The 21,240-nt window shown below is 28.3% G+C and overlaps 1 protein-coding gene across 1 annotated transcript; it reads right to left on the reverse strand.

The window, feature by feature from the left end:
• Positions 1 to 4,874: 4,874 nt before the first annotated feature.
• On the reverse strand, positions 4,875 to 20,666 carry LOC107448791 (branched-chain-amino-acid aminotransferase, cytosolic). Its single transcript, XM_043047386.3, has 2 exons — positions 20,503 to 20,666; positions 4,875 to 13,254 (listed from the first exon to the last, which is right to left on the reverse strand). Exon 2 carries the CDS (start codon positions 12,637 to 12,639, stop codon positions 11,437 to 11,439), a length of 1,203 nt encoding a protein of 400 aa, XP_042903320.2. The 5' UTR covers positions 12,640 to 13,254; positions 20,503 to 20,666; the 3' UTR covers positions 4,875 to 11,436.
• Positions 20,667 to 21,240: the final 574 nt, after the last annotated feature.

Raw genomic sequence — 21,240 nt, forward strand, 5'->3', positions numbered from 1 at the left:
ATTTGCGTTACATGGTGAAAAAAACAATGAAACCCTCCCACAACTAGCCTGACGGCAAGGGTACTCTAACCCCTGATCCATCAACCACTAAAGGATACACACTGTAGTTGGTGTGAGCTGGGTGCGAAATTCGTATTTACCAGCCATCGTTGGGATTCGAACCCGGTTCACATCATTGGAAGGCGAATGCTTAATCACCTAAGCGTCCACGACTCAATATTTGTGTTTTGTATGTAATATTAAAGTCATCTCAGCAGGACCGTCTTTGTAACATACAAAGCCCCATGGCTCATAAATGTTTCGAACCCCTATAACATGCTATACTGTTTGAAATCGAACTAAAAACTTCACATACATAAAGTAAAGTACTTTTAAGATATGCAATAATTTTAACAAATTTAAACACATTTTGATTACCCAAAAAAATTCAATGAGCACAAAATAAAACATTTTTAAACTGTGCATAATTAAAAAGCAAATTTAGATGCTAACCAGTTGTAAACCTCAAAAAATAATAAAATAATTTTCAAAACCGTGGAAGCTAATTAAAATAATTAAAGTAAGAAGAAAAAAAAGATGAAGGTACAATATATCGAAAAAAAATTCTATTTAAACGGTATAAATTATTTAAGTCAAACTAAGCAATTATTAAAACATCTTTCAATGCACATCAACCAAAACCAGTTCAAAAGTTGATGTCACACATTGTTATGTAATTCTAAACTCTTTCAAATATTACTTGAACTAATTTTAAAAACTAAACAGAGTTTGTAGTGGTCAAGCATTTTTAGAGACATTATGATTTAGCATAAAATTTGGTTGCATTGATTTATTTTACATAGATATTTTTTCTGGAACACAATGATAGGTAAACATTTTAAAATTACATATTTATGTTTGTTTACAGTGATGAAAATTCTCTCCAGCATTCAAACTCAAAATTGTGTAAAAATTTAATTTTTAAAAATTAAAAAAAATATTTATATAAAAATTTTTTGTTAGAAGGAGTTTTTTTTAAAAAAAAAAATCGTTTAGTTTAAACCAACCAGCTCAACTTTGTATTAAAATAATGTGCTTAGAGTCATAGGACACGAAATAATTTTTTCGCTAAATACTTATCTTATTCCTTAATATTTTATTCACATAAAATAATTATTGTATGGCACTGAGATTAAAACGACAACACTAACTGTGAGATATCAAAAATTTAAATGAAACAATCTCAGGAAACAAAAATGATTGAGTAGATCTCAGAAAATTTTATTTTCCTCTTAGCCTAAAATTTTAACATTTCAAGAAAAATATTCATAAAATAAGATTTAAAAAATAAATAAATAAGAATCACAAAATAAAATTACTATAATTTCTCTCTTGCTACTGGTCTAGTTTTAAAACATATGGCTTGTAAATCAGCGACATCTCCTTTTCTTGAAATTGCCCCTCTTTCTATTTAAAGTTCATTCAGTGACTGTAGATAGGTGATGCTGCCCTGAGGAAGAGGAATATCTTCAAAAGCTAATGCTTCGAAGGCGCTCTTCTTAATTTATTAATCTTCGTATAAATAGCTTCTTGGACTAGTATAATTTATGGCTGTGTTCCTTTGATTACTTGCCAAAGAGGGATCCTAGAACACTTTACTGTTTTTGAAAGTGAGGACAATCAAAGTAAGAAAATACATCAGGACAGGGTTCGTACTCGCCTAGAAAAAAAAATTAAAAAGTGGTATAAAAATTATATTAACATTATTACCACTTTTTAATTTTTTCCCAGGCACTTATGAACCTTACAGGCGTACATTGAACAGGAAGTCAGAGTCGAGTACCTAAAAACTTGAACGTAGAAAAATAGATTTCGGTTGCCTTTTTAATTTTTCTTGGTGATAAACTATTCAAATTATTGGTGTTTACATGATAATCAATCATTATTTGTAGAAAGAAAAACAAAATATACACTTTATACAATAGAATATATTTATTTCAAAGAAAAATATTTATAAGGCAATATTATTTATTCATAGTTCTTTTTTTAACACAATTTGAAAAAGAGTAAGATTCTCAAGGGGCCACCTGAGTGCTTAGGGTTCCCAGGCACTGCCCATGCGTGAAGACGGTACTGCGTCTCTCGGAATAAAACTCGGCTTTCTTCAGCTAGTAGTTTATATGTTGCCAGTGCTTGAAGAGGATACCATACCACGGGAGAATTCAGCCAAATTCTCTTTCACCTCCGCAATTAATTGAAAATTTAAAGTATAGGAAAAATGAGTTCAGACAAACCTAGAATAAGCCATGAAATTTCAATGACTGAAGAAAAAGTCTTTAAATATGAAAATAAATTAAGAGAATATAACTTTGGATTGCGCAATGGAAATGTTTTCTTCCAATAACTTGTTTGCATTTTGAATTTTTTCTTTCAGCAATTGAAAATTCATGACTTACTTTAGGTTTGCCTGAACTTACTTTTTCTTTTCTTTAAATTTTAAGTTAGTTATGGATGAGAAAAATCGACTTAATACGAGACATTGGCTTAATGGCAACATTAGCAATAATATTACTTTATTCAGCTGATGACATAATTTCAACAGTTTTAATAAATATAGTTAGAGAATGAAAATTTTTTGAAAGCTATTTTTACTCTAATTTTTTTCTCCTTTTTTCATTTTCTGAATATGATTTTTTTAATGAAAACTATTCCACTGTATTTCTTTAAGATATAACAGAGACGATTTTTAAATGATTTAATTATAAAAAAATAATTACACCCCATTTCAAATAATCACAATTTTTATTTATATTTAAACAATGTGATGATTGCACTTTGGGACAGTAAAGCATGTTGCATCTTAGGACGCGTCTTAATGCATGTACAACCTAGGCTTACTTTTCAATAATATCGGGTCTTTTGCTACAAGTGTGCTTTGCGACAAGTGGTCTTTTGCTTGTGTTATAATCTGTGGTGTTTTTTTTAATGCAAGAAATGTTAAATTCTATAAATGTATTGCAATTTACTGTATAATAATTTTATTTATAATTTATGTATTACAAATTTAGATGCTGTGAACTTATCTTGTTATTTTCGTTATTACCTATAATTCTTTTTACCGCACAATTAGTAAAAATTACAAAATTGAAAAGTAAATTAACCGAATAAATGATTTTTATGCCGAGCTCTAAATGTATTACGATATAATTTCCATATTTCACCACATTTTACCGAATTTCATCACATATTATAAAATTATATTATATTTTTAATTCTACCAAAATCATTACAAAAGAGTTTCGATAACAATTACCCAACTGTTTGGTGCTCCCATAGAGTAAGAAATACGGTAAATTTTACCCTTTTCTGGTAGTTTTGGCTATATATTTTTTTCTGTAAAAATACTTCAAAAAAAATTTTTTTTTCACGCTAGAATGAGTTTGTAAGTTCCTAAACTTGTCCACTTCTATTGCTGTAGAAAATTATCTATCTACATCCTTTGTAGCAGGAAACAAAGTTCTTTTTTTAGGTGTAAATTACTTCAAAACGAAGATGTTTTTGCAGTAACTACTTTCTTTCTTTAATTATAAGTTATTTGGTGAAGCATTCACTGAAAAGAGAAAGTTTAAATGATCTTGAAGAAATGAGATTCCTTTTGATATTTTTACGCACTTCACTGTTACTTCCCTGTTTCATTTAAATCCACATCTGTATATTTCATGCTTTTTTTTGTATTTATGTGATACTTTTGGAACAAGGGACAATGAATGTGAATTGCTAAAAATATGTTTTGGTTTTTAATATTAAATCGAAGTAGAGAACTTAAATTTATAGTAGATAAATTAAAATTCGAACAATGAATTTTAATATATGTGCTCATATTTAAAAATGCCGCCTGTAAATTATGTTTAAGGTAGTAGAGAAAAAAGACTGCTTCAAATTTATTTTTCAAATTTCGGATACTGTAATTAAAATAGTAAATTTTTTCTTATACGAAATATTGTAATAAATAAATATAACACGATATAAGCTATTTTCTCTTTCCATTTTTACCTATTATATGTTATTTCGCAGAAATATTTGACATGGTTTATTCTTTCATTATACTACAGATCTAAACAGCAATTTTCGATTGTATTGAATATTAATTTGAAAAATAAATAGCGATTTGTTTTGACTTTTTAAAGATTTATTAAACTAGTGGGCTGCGCCCCTGCTTGCTAATGCTCGCCAACCCCCGAAGATTACTACGCAATCTTATATGGTTTGCTTCGCAAACCAAGCTCGCTTTGTTCGCTACTAACTTGGGTGCATTGCATATGTACAAAATTCTAAGAATTCAAAACAATCATTCAAATCCATATAACAACTTTTTTTAAGAAAAAAATTACATCTTTTTAGTTAATACTAAGTCATTAAAATAAATTTGAATTCAAATAAATGACATGCAATTCGTTAAACCTTCACATTTGGTGAGAATGCTTTCTTCGGTTATTTCAGTTTCCGTTTTTAAAAGCGCTATATGTTGAGCCACCTCAACTAGATTTGGCATGTGACATTTTTAGTGGCAATCATTGGTCGATTTTCCAGCGTTGCCATTCGGGGAGTTGTAATGAGGCTTTTTTTGTCACCGTGTAAGAGAAATATATGTATATATAGATATCATTACGCCTTAATGATCAGTTATTCAAACCAACCAAAGTTCAGTTAACCAAATACTTATACGAAACAGTAGGGCATTCTTATCTTCTACCATTTTTCGTATTCATTTTTTTTAAAAATCATCCTTCCTTTTTTGGACTCACGACGTAAAAAGTAATATATATTAAAAGTCTTAAGGTACATCAGAAATTAAAGACTGTTACTGTAAAATAAAATGGAAAAAGAGAAAAAAGTTGGGTTATAAGTCTTTAATAAAATCTTTAAAAAATTCATTGACTATTTTACAATCTGAAGAACTGGCATTTTGATTCCCAGTGGCAGTTTGATGCCCAGCCATCTTCGCATCGATGGGAACCAGCTTGTTTGGGAAATAAAGGCGGCCTGTGCGCAGTGTTGACCACATTGCCACAATTATTCTGTTGCTCACGAAACGGCCTTAACCTCCATGAATCCTGTGTCCACAACGAGCTGCAGTGAAAATACTTTACCTACTTTTGCTTTACCATCTACTTTATAAATCATGCATTTCAGAAAAGCATTTTCTTCCTATATATGGTAAAGCTTTATTTTTCTTGTATAAATTGAGAATAATTTTTTAAACAAAATTTAGTGTATTTACTTACAAAGTCTAAAGAACATTGATCACACTTTCTATAGTAATTTGAAAAAAATATTAGGGGGATCAGAAAGTAATGTCGTTTCGGTGCATTTAATATTTGTTATCAAGATTTCATTTTTAATCAATCAAGTATTCACCCTCGTTAGCAACAACCTTTCAATGCCAGATTGAAAATGAATCGAAAAAAAAAATGAATTGGTTTTTAAGATTAACGAATATTTAATGCACCGAAGCGTCTTTACTTTTCGGTCCCCCTAATAGATAATCCAGTCCCCTAAAATTGGCAACAAATTATCATTTTATAAAGTTATATGAAAGTTAAAAAAAATTAGATTTTTATGATCTCCATATTGATTTTTTGTTTTTGAATGCCTCTCGTTGCATTTACTGTTTTATTATAAATAACTGAACATACTCGTAATAAACTTAAAAGAAATGTAGTAATAATTAATTATTTAAGTCAACCTTCTTTTTCAGTTCATTATTATCTGAGTTGAAGAGATCTATTTATACTATACAAACCCATATTTTCAACTCAAATAATTAAGTTCATTTTATTTTTTATTAGAACAATAATTAATAAATAAAAATAAAAATTATTATCTCTAAAAAAATATTTTTCTATAACTTTGTTTATATGTGAAATACGGTTTTTTTCAATCTATAAATGCATAATAAATTATTATTTTGTTTGTTAAATTCACTTACTTGAAGGAAATGCAATTTGTTAATTTTTTTTTGTTGGGGTTTCTTCTTCCAAAATAATTTACGTTTTACGATTTTAATTAAGTAATTCTTCATCTTTTTAATTCGAAATTATGTTTAATAATTTAACGCAACTTACAAGTTCAGAAACAATTTTTAATGTCAACCCGGAACCTTTTGCTACTCAGACACAAAATACCAAATAAATTCGACAATTAGTGTATTATTTCATAACTCGCAAATCTCTCATTAAAGCATGAAGAGGTTACATTTTCTTAATTTCATCTTATCTTCAAAATGTTCACAACCATTCCTCACGATTTGAGAGTCGAGACCTTGAATTCTTTCTTCTTCATATGCCTCTTAAACTTGATGTTTAAAATGAAAAGAAAATTGAAATGTCCGAGAAGAAAACAAGGCCAGTTCCAAGTCTACTTCGAAGAGATGAAACAAAAATTACAAAAAATAAAAAAAGAAGAATGAGATGGCCTTGTTCATCTACGAGTCTTTAAGATACCAGCTTTTTTTGTCCGAAGTCAACTCTAGAAATGATCTATTAAACAAAGCAGTAGATTACAATAGAAATGGCTTATCAATTTCTTCAACGCTTGAATGAAAACAGAATAAAATTGTTCGAAAGTAAATAAATAAGAATAGAAATAATTTGTTTTTAAAATAACTCCAAATGAAAAGGATCGTACACATATATTATATAATTGGATTTTCTAGCTGATATTTGGTGAGCTTAAAAGATTAAGGTTTTAGTGACATTTTTCAAAAAAAAATTGTAAAAATAGTCTTACTTTACGAAGTTTTTAAATTTCACAAACATGAGAGGATGACGGTAAAAATGACGATGTTTCAGTATTTTTGGAGTGGAAAAAAGGCTCCTAGTATATTTCGTAATAAATAGCTTTCGAAAAACACATTTAAATGACAAGCTTGTGAACGCTATGGCACGAATAGTTTAAATGAGTGATAGGGGCTTACAGATTTTACCAATAAAAAATTTGCGGATAAGTAATAAAAGCCAAGGCATGATCTGTATTTCTATTGTCAAATGCATTATCAAACGCATTATCAAAATGCAAACAATAAAGCTAATTTACTCATATTTACTAAACATCACTAATAACCCTCATCCAATAGTTGTTTTTTTATCCTCTTAAACAATTAAAGAGTTACCATTAAGTATGCTATAAATTTTTTTTCCAGATTGTATCAATTCTGTTGAAAAATGTTAACCCTAATTATTCTTTAATGGATTTGTTAATAATATTGCTTATTCATATTTAATGTTTCATTGCATGCAAAACTAAGTCACTATTGTTGATAATTTCAAAAATTCTGACTATTGCTTATTCATAATTTTTCATATTTTGTTGATGTTTGCTTCATGCAAAAAAAAGGGGGGGGGGAATTGCACTCGTATATAATGAAAAATGTGTGCAGAAGCAGCATAACTTCATTGTCTTATTGCTTTATAAGTGTTACATAACAAAAATTCCTAAAGAATATATTGCTATTATATGCGTTATTAACGAAAGTATTATGCATAAATATTTTAAAAATAATAATAATTTAAAAGTGATTGTTTTGAGTCTTAAAATATCATATATTTAAATGCTTTGAGAAAAATAAAATAAAGGATATCAAACAAGAGTACACATATTCGTCAATATAATTATATTATTTAAAGTGGGAGATTTTTGGAATTATATCATTAGATATCGTACCGATATAAGGTTAATGAAAAAATAAATAAAATAAGCAGTAAAAAGTAAACACTGTCATCATTTTACAATTCCCAATATCAAATATTTTAACTAATTTTTAGAATTCAGCAAATCTGTGAACTAAAATTCCGAATTAAGTTACGGTAAACACCTTGAGTGTAGCATCTGTAAAATCCTCTTTACCGTATAATTTTAAAACGTAATTTTTAAAGTAATATTTATTTAATTGCAGTGATTTAGTGAAAGTTTTTGTAAAAATTAATGTACATCAGATTTTTGATCTGCAAAATTTTGCTGTAAAAATGGATTTTACTGTAAAAAGCACCAACAGTCAGGGGTGGGGACATTACTTTTGATCCTGAGCTTTTTACATCGTAAAAATTATGGGTTTATTGCATTAAGTTAGTTCTAGTTTTTTTCTTCTGATTTAGTAAGCTTTCTTGTTTTTCGAGATAATTCAATATAAAAGTAATAAAATCACTTTTAATGTCTTTATTTAGTAAACTCGTTTATGTTATCTTTATTTATTGCGGTTATTCTCATTTTTATGGAACATCGAATGTGAAAAGTTTTGCTTTTGTACTAACCTCAAAAACTATTTTTTTCTTTGTATTTGTGAGTGCATTATCCTCTTTATTCTAACTTTTATAGTTAGTGGATAAAGAAGTGAACTTTTGTTTTTGAAAATTATTTTTCGATTTCATGATAACTTTCTTATAATAAGCTATTTCTGGAGTATTATTATAAATTCTTATTTTGTAATCAACTTATTTGAAAATTCCTATCATACTCATTGTGCCTCAAGTTACTACCTTATACATACTCATTTTGCATTAGAAAGTTGAATGTTTATCTTCCGGTTTGTGTTTTTCATTCCGATGATATTGCCTCAAGATGAATGTAATATGCTTAAAACCATATTATAAAAAAACAAAAACAGTTTGAATGCAATTGTTAACAAAATTTCAAGACATTTAATGAAATAATATATTTGTTGAACAAAACATATAATGGAAAATAGTTAGATGCTTTCAAAAACAAATAATCGTATCGATTCCTTCCAAAGTGCAATAAAATTAAATAAAATATAGTCTTTTTTCTCTGTCTAATTATAATTTTAAATGCTTTAAAATCTATTTGATAATTATTCTTAGCAACTAATTAGTTTGACATTACACAAAAAGTATTATTTTTTTTTGCATTATTTTAAAATGTATTCGAATTTCGAAATAAATATAAATTTATAATTAAAAAATGTGTATAACCCCTTAAAAATATAATTGAAGCATTTTGTTACAAAAAGAATTGACAAATATATTTATGGAATAAAAAAAATTGCTTTTTAAAAATAAATTAAAATGTATCAATGTCTAAAACATATATACTATAATCAAAATGAATTATTTATAAAAATTAATTTTATAAAATTATTTGATAAAAATGAACTAATATAGTTAGCTACCGAAATATGAAACAAAATTAAATATTAAAAATTATTATAAATTATAGTCGTACAAAAATTAATAAATTAATGAATATTGATTTACCCTTACAAAATATTTGAAAGATAATTTTTTAAAATTTTTATACAATAGTGAGAAATTTGTCTAAAAACTATAGTGTTGAAATTCATAGAAATGAGAAAGATACAGAGCTATTTTTATTAGTACGAATGAGCCTGAAATAAGTTTTTGTAAAATTTTACGATGAAATCTCAAATAGGTGTTTTATTTTTTTTTTTATATTCGCAGACAAGGTAGCTTCCCGTATTGTCTACTGATGTGTTTATTTAACAGCACGTATGCTTTAATCCTAGATTTTGGTGCAAGTAGAATTTTTTTAAGAATTTCTCTTATCATTTTATTATTATATTATTATCAAATTAGTAAAATGATAAATATAGACTTCGATGAAAATTTGAATTAGTTATTCAATTATCTGGAACCGTCATGATAAAAAAAAATTAAACGTGCAAAGAAAAGTATTCTACAGCTGTGTATGATGTGATGATTGACGTAAATCAAATTGTTATAAAATATTAACTTTTCAAGCGGTAAAACTTATAAAATTTTCAAGCATAACTAAAAAAAAATGTCTCAATATTCAAATTTTAGTATAATTGATTAAATCAATTGTTTTGAAAAAATTAAAAACGGAATTTCCCCTTAAACAATAAAAATTAATCATCAATTAAAATGAAAATTTCCAGACAATAAAACAGTTAATAAAATTACAATAGCATAATAAAGAATCTTATTTACATTAGTATTTAATGGTAATGATGATTCAATTTGCCTAAATATTAAATACCATGCTACTAACAAACTAAAAGTGTAACTAAAAAATTTTTAAATATTGTTTTTAATAAATTTTTAGATTAAATTATCATGTAATGTTTTCACTTTATTACATTTTTTCCCACTACATTACACGAAGGAAATAAAGAAACTAGAAAATGAGCATAAATTCCAAATGGTATAATGATAAACTCTGCATATCAAAAAATGACATTTTTTTTTTTAAAGAAATGCAATATTTTTAATAGAATACAGAATATAATTAATGAATGCAGTTTGAAAGCTAATATATAGTTAAAAATGTAACGAAATAGTTGTTAATACAATAATTCCATCAATTAAATTTAAAAGTCTTTTGTTCTTAGAGTTATTTATAAATACTATACATGCTGAAAATCTTAAAACTATAGTTTTAAGAAATAGGAAAGATTATTATACTATTCTCTAAATTCTAAAAATCATATTGTTTTCAGTAATTTTCAATTTTAACTTATAAAATTGTTATATTAAGTTTCACTGACGGTTGTAGGAAACAGACAATCATAAATGGTAAAATGATTAACTTTGAAAAACAGAAAGCTCTTAAAAAAAGTGCCTTTTCCATAAATGCAATGCATGAACATTTGTGAATAAAATCAGTTCTAAAGAGAAAATGCGTTTATAACTTATTTTTCATTTCATTTTGTAATTTTTTTCTATATTTTGCTCATTGAGCATAAATTTTAAGATAAATAATGTGGTAAAGCAAAACGCTCGCTATTTATAATTTTTTTTAAAAAAAAGTACTACAAATGCACTTTATTTGAAGGAAAAAAAATTAAATTTAAATCAATGATTCCAATTTAAGTAAAGGTTTATCAATACATTTAATTAAATATTATTAATAATTGTTAAAGAAATCCGAAAAAAGTTGCAAACGCATTACACCAAGCAATCACTTATAAAGAAATCAATTGTAAAAAAAGTTCTAACCAGAACGTGACAGAGGTATCAACTGCCACGGGCAAAGTTAAATGTATCAGCTTCATTTTAAAAGCTCTAGCAATAAGAACACGTTAAAAATGTGAAAGAGAAAATAAAGCCGATTACAATTACAAATGTGAAATACAGATTTATAATATGCAACTTATAAAAATATGAGTATAACAATATTAATATAAATATGTAATTTCATGATACAAAATTAAAAAAAAATGAAATAAAAATTATTTTAAATCGTACCAATGAAAATGAATTGTTTTTTGGCAGCCCTAAATTTTAGCGGCCCTGGGCTCTTTGCTATAGTTCATTAGCACCCCAAATGACTATGATATAATACTCACCTGTTTTTTAGACAGGTAGTCATACTTCATATTTAAAACTTCTCAAAATAATGGCCGCTAAAATGGACAGGAAACAAAATAGTTTGAATTTTAATAAATAATTATCCAAAAACATTTTACTCCTCATCTACCGACACAGACCAATCAGACGTTACTCTTCCGTACTGAATATCAGTTATCATTTTCAGGAAACGACTATGTAAGCCATCTTTTCGTTCCATAGTCGGAATATTTATATCCTCTCCATTAAATCGAATTAATTTTACAGGACACACCACCAAAGCAGTACCACACACAAACATTTCCAGCAAGCGACCTTCTTTTTGAGCACTGATTATTTCACGCATATTTATTGGTCTTTCAGAAACACGGAATTCATTCAAGCTCCTTGCCAAGTCTAAGACACTATGACGTACTACTCCAGGCAAAATAGTTCCATCTAAAGGAGGGGTAACTAATTCTAGATCTCCTTTCGTGTCCTTCAAAACAAAGAAAACATTCATTGCTCCAGCCTCCGTTATTTGATGATCAGGTCCATACAGCCACAAAACCTGGTCCATTTGTTGCTTTTGGGCAAGTTTTTGAATATACAAGGTTGGCGCGTAATTTGATCCCATTTTGTAACAGCCAACACCACCAGGGCAAGCTCTAACATGTTTGGGATCAGCTAGGAGAGATATCGGTTCTATAGTAGTAGTAAAATATGGACCAACAGGACCACTGACGACATAAAGCAAGGCAGTTTTCGCAGAGGCAACACCTAACGTATCTTCTGTTCCGATAAAGTTCGGTCTGATGTATAAAGAACACAATTCACGGTTTGGTATCCAGCTCTTATCGATGGACACTAGTTTCTTTATGCATTTTAGAAGTTCTTCCCGATTGAAACCAGGTAAACATGCCCGTTCTGAAGTGACCAAAAAACGATTCATATTCATGTCAGGTCTGAACAAAGCGACTTTTCCATTTGAATACTTAAATGCCTTCATGCCTTCGAACACAGATTGGGCATAGTGTAGAACTTTTGAGCAAGGGTGTAATTGAAATGCGTGCACCGGTAGGATTCGTGGTTTACCCCAACCAGCTGATTCTGACCACTCTACCTCCAACATGTGGTCACTGAAATTGGCTCCGAATTTAAGGGAGCTAAAATCTGGTTTTGGTTTCAATTTATCACCTTCGGCGAGAGTGATAGTTAGATCTTCATATTTAAAAGAATCATGGGTATTCCTAATAGAGTTTGCTACAGGTGCCAACGCCTGCAGCAGCGGCGATTTGTGAGAAACATTAATTAACAATTTCAACTTCGACAGAAGCATTTTCACCTCAAACGCGCCAGCTGTGTGAATGAATGAATGTTCGTTTACAAAATGTTTTCAAGGAGAAGTTCAGAATCTTTTACGTCATATCGAATAAAAACGAAGACACATTATGTGTACTTATTTTTTTATTAGTTATGATCAATTACTCAGATGACGCGAAAATTCTCCGTTTGGCTTCAGGCCATTTACGGCGAAGGAAAAACAACTCACAAGAAGGCGTGTTGGGGTTCGCAAAATATCTTGAGTGGTTTTCTAATCAAGGTTCCGATCATATCATAACAACATCATACGATTCCGAGTAACCAGACAAGAAATGAAGGTTTCAAGAATATTTATGAATATAACGTTGTGAATAGATGAATAGGTAAAATATGCAAATAAGTAATCACTATATTGAAATCTGGTATTTTGTTTGCAACGCCGCTCTTTAGAATTTCATTTTTTCATCAAATAATTTTGATACATTGCAAATTTTTATGTACTCATCATAATTATGGTTAAATTTTTAAGAAAAATCCGTATACTGGACCTTTGTCTTTCACTATAATTAATTTGAAAGAGTTCCTAAGTTCTCAAGTTTTCTGTAGAATAACACTAAATTCAAAATCACTCCTGAAAGGTAAAAAGAAAAATATTACATTATTTTCTTGAAATTACGTAGAAATATATTTTAAATAATTTGTGTAAGCTATATTTCTTTTTAAATACTACGTTCTCCAACGAAAAAGAACAATAATAAGAATAATTTTCTAGATTTTCTAGAAATTTTTATTTGATTTAAGCATTTACAATTAGGTGATTAATTAGTAACTGCAAAACATAAAACTTCGTATTTATTTAGTAACTGCAAATTATTCTACCACCGCTAATTTAACTTTAGTCTAAGATTTCGTTGCAAAAAAAAGCATTTCAGAAAACGTTTAATTAATATGCATTTACTGAGCAATTACAAAATATGATAAAAAATGAATTTAATTATGGATGAGAAATGTTATTAATCAAAATTTTATTTGATTTATAAACTATATTTTCAAACATATTTTTTATATGTTTATTATGTATATATTAGTTTAGAAATAATTGTTTTATTTAGTTATATATTTTTGAAGTTTTTATTAATCGAACGATTATATTGAATTTTATTATCAAATATCATTTTATTATCAAAACGATTATATTGAATTTTATTTATTTATTATCAAACGATAAAAAATTTTTTTTTATGTATAAAGCAGTTGCATTTTTTTAATCGAATTTGTTAGAAAGCGGAAATGTTACTCGATATTTTAACATTTAAAATATTTTTTTAATATTTTTTTATTTTTTATTTCTACGTGTTTCTTTAAAAGGAATTAAACCGCATAGTACCATACTTATACTGGTGAAAAAAGTCTTTCTTCCTTTTTTTCTGTTTTTGATATTTATTCTTCAAAAATTTTGAATAACTTTCGTTAATATAACAACGGAGTTTCTTAATTTACCCGTTAGAGCGTTTTTTTTTATATTTTATTTATTTTTTATACAATATGCTTCTTTAAAAATCAAAGAAGGTGCAATTTAGGAAACTAAATAACGCTTTGTACAGAGTGTTATTTCATGCCTCAAACAATAGTTAGATAGCAAAGAAACAAGATGGACATTACAATGCTTTACTAAACTATTATATGATAACCTGTACATTACTTTAGTTCTGCTATATATTTACACAGAATGTTCTTAATTTGCATCGATAACATGTAAAACAGATTAACATGAACCAAAACTTTGCGCAAGAACACAGCAACTTGATTCTTCTGCATGAATCTCTAAGAGAGAAAAGCTTCCTAATTTACCCGTTACAGCGTTGTTTTTTTTTTTAAAAATTTTATTTATTTATTTTTTATTCAATATGCTTCTTTAGAAATCAAAGGTGATGCGATTTAGAAAACTTTGTTTACTAACCAAACAAATTTCCCTAAACAATTTAAGCGAAATTCCAACAAATTGGGAAACAAATTTCGAATTTAAAAAACGTTGCAAGTTTAATGTACAGTGTCAATATTTTGAAAAAAAAAAAAAATTCTGAACGTAAGAACTTTTGAAAGGAATAAAAATTAGGAATAAAAATTATTACAATAAAATTTTATAATGCTTTCTAAACTTCACTTAGTATCTACCAACTAGAATTAAAAAAAAGATTTTAACTTTTATTCGAATTGTAACAATTGAAAAACATTAAATGCTGGTAAAATATTACTTATATAAAAGTAATAATCATGAAATCATTCTGTATAATTATACATGAACAACTTTCATTTTCTAATTAATAAAATATTACTTTTTGAATTACACATAAATAAACTACAGATTTTAAATTTCGTAATTTATAAAAAATAGCCTTTTCCCGGTCATAAAATTAAAAAAAAAAAAACTTAGTTATTAGTGTAAAACTATTAACGGTGCAAGTGCATAAGACCTGTTTTGACAATACATATTTGATCATTATTATATGTGAAGATGTGTCTTTAGTATTTTGAGAAATTGATCAATCCTACGTTATTAAGACCTATTAATATTTAAATATATTGTCCAGAAAGATAAACCCTCTTTTCAAGGTCAATTGGGCTCTTCTCTATCTGTCCACCAGCATTTCATGTTCTTATTTGTGGGCTTCCGGCCCTTACTTTAATAAAATTATATGATTTCTGTATTTTCCTGCATCTTTTTCAATAAGCACGGGCTAATAAATATATATATATATATATATATATATATATATATATATATATATATATATATATATATATATATATATATATATATATATATATATATATATATATATATATGAACTGTAGAGCAGGGGTGTCAAACTCGCGGCCCGAGATGAAAATTTTTGTGGCCCAGTCAATATATCCGATGCAAAGTAAAAATAAATTAGAAATGTGAATTAGAAAGGAAACTAGCATATGAAATTATAATATACTTTATTTATAAACTATACGGATCATTTTAAATTGTACGCGAGGAGATGTAAAATTCTAATTGGCTTGCGCCACCTGCCATTCCAGGGATACTGCATCGTATCAAAAATACGCAGAAAAAATTTCGAATCTTCGAACGGAATTTGAAACGAGGTTTAAAGATTTTAATTCCTCGGAAAACAAATTTTGTTTGTGTTCGTCGATTTTCTCAATAAATATAGACTCAGTAGTATGTAAATGGAAGTGATTGAGATTCAGTGCGACTCAAATTTGAAGGCAAAATTCATTGAAGTGGTTATGCCTGAATTTTACAAATATTTACCTGCAAGGTTTGAAAATACTCGAAAATTCGCATATGAAATTATTTCCATGTTTGGAAGTACTTATCAGTGCAAGCAATTATTTTCTGTTATGAATGGAAATAAATCTCCTGTCCGAAACCGTATTAATAACGCTCATGTTGGTTCAATTTTGAAATCAGTCTCGGCCAAAAAAATTTCTCCCGAAATAGGAAAGATAGTAGCAGAGAAGAGATGTCAAGTTTCAAACAATAATTTAACTTTATATATGTTTATTACAATGTGCTATTCAAAATAAAAATATTTTTTTTCTATGAACATTGATTTTTTTTTTTTGCGGCCCACCTAAAGTTAAGCATTGTTTATTTGGCCCAAGTTAGCGTTTGAGTTTGACACCCCTGCTGTAGGGTATCTACCACTGCAAAATTACAATTACAATCCACAAGCACATAAACTCGATTCTATGATGGGGTACCTTTTCATAGATGAAGGTTGCCATTGTCGATATCTACTCGCCCTACATTGGTGACCCGGACGTGATGTGAACACGCTTACCTTGGCAGAAACGCCCACTTTGATATGAACACGCCTATCTTGACAGTAACGCCTACTTCGATCTGGAAACGCCTACTTCGATGGATGCTCCACATTGAACAGTTGACTTTCTACTTGCGACTGCGACATTATCCACCTCCTCGCACTGTTGCTACTCAGTCTCGTCTCAATCACGCACATCGTCGGCTAGCATACACTCGACTGCTAACGGCAACACAGGAGCAACTACGACCGTGAAGTTAATACACCTCTCACAATTCAACGCTCAAAAAGTACAATGATCTTAATATAGCTCTCCCGGCTTCTCACAAAACAGCAATGAATCAACTAGTGGTATCCGTTCATCGAATTCTATCACAGATATAATTCTGGTGGGGGAGTACTGTAGGGTATCTATCACTGCAAAAATACAATTCCAATTCACTAGTATATAAGACGTGTTAACTCGATTCTATAATGGGGTAACTTTTCATAGATGAAGGTTGACATTGTCGATATCTACCCGCCCCACATAAACTATAAGATTTCACCCATAAAATTGATAAGATTTCAGTAAGAGCAATCGGAAATACTGCTTTTTTCTTTTTCTTTGCTTCCTTCATCAAAACGCAGAATGTGTCCAATTTCATAGATTAAATTCTTTAGGATGAAAGTCATGATATATACAGGGTGTCTATAAAAGAACTCCGGGGTTTTGAGGCAAAATATTTTAATGAAATAAAAAACATACATACATGTTTTATACATGACTGAAAAGCTTACATTATCAAGTTTTTTTTAACACTTAGTAAAGTTCTATATGAGCCCCGTTAGTGGTACGGCAGACGTCTAAACGCTATTCTACCTCTTCCCATGTCCTGGCGAGCATGTCTGGGGGGACGGTTGCCACACAATTGACTATTCGTTCCCTGAGATCTTGGTAACCCCAACTCCAGGCTGCATCTTATCAACGATTTCTTAGGGCTTCGAAGGCATGAAGCTCGGATTCTGTCCACTTTCTCTTGAGACACACTCGGCCTACCCGGCGACTTTTGCTTCAAAACACTTCCTGTTTCCTTAAATGCACTGAACCATTGACGAATGGTTTTGTCAGAAGGCGGGTTAACACCATAGTACGTCGAAAGTTTCTTTGTACGATAACTAAAGACTTCGTTTCTATGAGCCAAATAACACATTGAGCCTTTTGTTGCGCAATCGCCATCATTTCAAATTTCGCGACGTCATTTCAAGGTCAACGCCCTGCAGCGCCGCCAACAGTTGATACAAACATTCCCAATTGGTATGAGTAAAACTTTTTGAGCTACTCTTTTCAGAGAAATCGACTAAATTTTGCTATCTTTTATAGTTAGTGAGATATGAATTTTTAAAACCCCGGAGTTCTTTTATAGACACCCTGTATTATGTTTTTTGCTATATATATATATATATATATATATATTACATAACACTGTTTTTCAAAACTAAACTATTAATTATTTTTAGGCATTTTTTTTAAAAGCTATAGTCTTGTAACTGTTTTTATATTAATACAAGTCATCAGTTTTATTACACTTCAGTAGAAGTTTTATTGATGTTTTAATACCTTTTTTTATTATGATAACCGCATGGAATGTGTTTTCATTTTATCTCAAACACATATACTCTAAAAATCACTACATCTATTGGCGTTTATTTTGGCTTGGTTGAGTTTATTTTCGATTTATTGAACGTCTTGACATTGTTTGCTGAGCGTTTTATTCCCATCGACGTATTAATGTTATAACATTCTTGAATAAATAAGTTTGAAGAACTAAAGGTGAGGACAACATTCACTGTTCTTGCCTCGAAGTGTTTTTCGGGGTTTGACGACGTTTTATGCAAACACAATTTTTTAGCAAACCTACCAGCTGTCTGTTGTATTTGACTTTTGGAACTGTTGTATTTATTGCTCTTGATGTAAGACCTTCTGTTTTTGTGTCATTCAGATGTTATTGACTATTGTAAAAACTATGATTGGAGGTTATTTTTATGAAAACTGTTGTAAAGCTATTTAAAAAATCTGAAATAGTTATATAAATATTTTGTATATTTTATTTAACTCAAATATTATCACATTAAAGATGCGCTATAAATTATGCTTTTCTATATACATTGTTTTAAATAGGAGGCCAACTTATTTATTATTATTTTATGTAGAAGAATATCACATGTCATAAGTGATAGACTGATGGGTCCAACAGATTATTTTTATAAAAACTGTTGTAAAGCTTTTTTTTTTTAACGTTAAAATATGTAATAAATTTGCATGCAATTTTTTCGGAAATGTGAAAAAAAAAGTATATTTTATTTAATTCAAATATTATAGCAGTAAAATAATTTGCTTTGAATAATGTCTTTCTAGTTGTATTATTTTATTATAAAATTAAAAAAAATAATTTACTCTTCTTATTACTATTCTTATTTAAAATATTACTGAGATATAAAAATATATCTGCCAAAATAGTATGGAAAACTGAGAAAAGATATATTTTAGTTTTCCGAATTTATTTTATTTTCCTTACAATATAAAGAGGTTTTTAAAATTTTATGAAATTGTTTTTTGCAAAACTCGTATTTATGCATTTTTTAAAAAAAGAATTGTAGTTGAATAAGTATTTTAATGTTTTACTATTATGTCATAATTTTACTTTCCAAATTTTTTAAATTGAATAAATTTGAAAGTTTATTTCACTTATTTTGTAAGTATAAATGAAATGATTGTTTCGACTTAGGCATTATGTAATTGTAGATTCTCTTATACAGCAAGGATTTTGAGAGATTCTTTCCAAGTTTTACATTATTTTTAACAATGAGAAATACCTGAATTTTATTAACACTGCGGAATTTCATATAATTTTTAACATTCAGAATATTTTTAACAATGAAAAATTCAGGAATTTTATTAACAATGAAGAATTTTATATAATTTTTAACTTTAAGAAATTTCATACTTTTCATAATACTTAGGAACTTCAGATTAGTAGTGAAAACTAATTTATGTGTCAATAATACTTAGACATATTTTTTCGTTATCTATGTAATGTTTCACTAATCCGGCAATACTTTTTTATATGATGAAAGCTTGTTCAGTTATTTTTTATATTCTAAAATAAATGTTAAAAGCTTTCTCAAAACGAGTTTGTAATTGGTTGATATTTTGTTAAAAGTTTTGGAGTTGAAACGAGGAGTTTTAAACGAGTTATTTACGTCTATCATTGAATTTCCTTGGTATAAAAATAATGAAGTCCAAAAAGAACTGTTATAATTTACCTAGGTACAGTGACCGCACATAATGATAGCAGTTTCTTAGCAAAGTATTCATATATGAAAATTATAATTGTATTTTTATTTATTTATTTATTTATTTTTTTTGTGTCCGGAGAAAAATATTTTGGTAAAATTATCGTGCACTATGGTAATGACATTTCTGGTAAAATACCAAACAAAATTCTGTTTAATAAAGCAAAAGTACACTGTTTTTAAACCATTCATTTGGTAATTATTTATTTGGTTTATATGAAATTCTAGTTTTGAAAATTATAGTTCCCAAATACCACACATTTAGTAAAACTACAAAGTAAATTTAATTGAAGTAAATTTAAAAGTGAATTTAAAAGGTAACTTTAATTGAATAAATGGCTTTTATACCATGCTCTAAGGTCTCATAATAAAATTACCAAATTTTACCACATTTATCACACAATAAAAAATGATGTTTTAATGCCATTTTTACCAAAGTCATTACCAAGGAGCTTCGGTAAAAATTACCGAGGTTTTTGGTGTTCCCATAGAGCCAGAAACATTGTAAATTTTACCGTATTCTGGTAGTTTTGATCATACTTTTTTTTCTCTTCTCAGTGCATTATTGTATAAATCAGGAACGTTTTCTTTGAAATTTTTCATTCGAATTTAATTTATTCTGTTATGAAATGTAAGGGTTTAGTATATTTGAAATGTTAACAAAAATAAAAACTTTTAATAGGAAATAGGAAACTATTTAATTAATAGGAAACTATTTCGCTTACCTGTATGTCGTGGGATAAAACCTGCAAGTTCTTAAGTGCCTCGTCTTCTCAAAAGAGTAATGATGCCAAATGCCACATTCAAAGTAGAAAACATAATAAGACAGCAAAAGGGGAAAAAAAAAGAAAGAAAAAACAGTGTATAACCTTCAGTCAGATAAAGGGAAGGAATTTTAAACACTAGTGGGGAGTTGAAAACCTGTTTACAGTCTTATAAAGAAAAATGAAGTACTACATGTGGGGATGGCCTTTCATAGGAAAACATACCTCTAAAAACCCCTAAGTTTGGAACAACCGAAGCAACCTAACATTACAATAAACAGCAGAAACAACCAAAATTTCAATAGTTGTCAGCTATTATTTCTCCTCAAAAATACTGAAATTAAGTATTTTTCGTACTTATTACGATTGTATAAGATTGATAGATAGTTTCTTTTTTCTTCCTTTTTAATGTTAGCTTTCTGCGGAAAATAAGGCACTCGTTTTACTTACTTAGTTATTCTTACAAAGGGGAATACTTTTGTAAATTTTTGATGAAAAAATTAAAATAATAAGATATATAGATTTAAATATGCTCTCTCGATGTTGCCAATTTTATAACATGGTCAATATTGCACACATGGTAATCTTGTCTTTCTCACACGAAGACACGCATCCAATTTCAAAACAGAAATGTGCAGTTACTTTTAGCGCACGCTTTTTTCGTTTTTTGCTGCAGGAACAACTCCTTCAATCATGGGA

Source organism: Parasteatoda tepidariorum, chromosome 7, assembly GCF_982258835.1.
Source record: "Parasteatoda tepidariorum strain Cologne lab strain chromosome 7, Ptep-v5.0, whole genome shotgun sequence".
Classification (NCBI taxonomy): Eukaryota; Metazoa; Arthropoda; class Arachnida; order Araneae; family Theridiidae; genus Parasteatoda; species Parasteatoda tepidariorum.

Excerpts from the sequence above, each read along its gene's own strand:
- LOC107448791 (XM_043047386.3), bottom strand. The coding sequence starts at position 12,639 with ATGCTTCTGTCGAAGTTGAAATTGTTAATTAATGTTTCTCACAAATCG.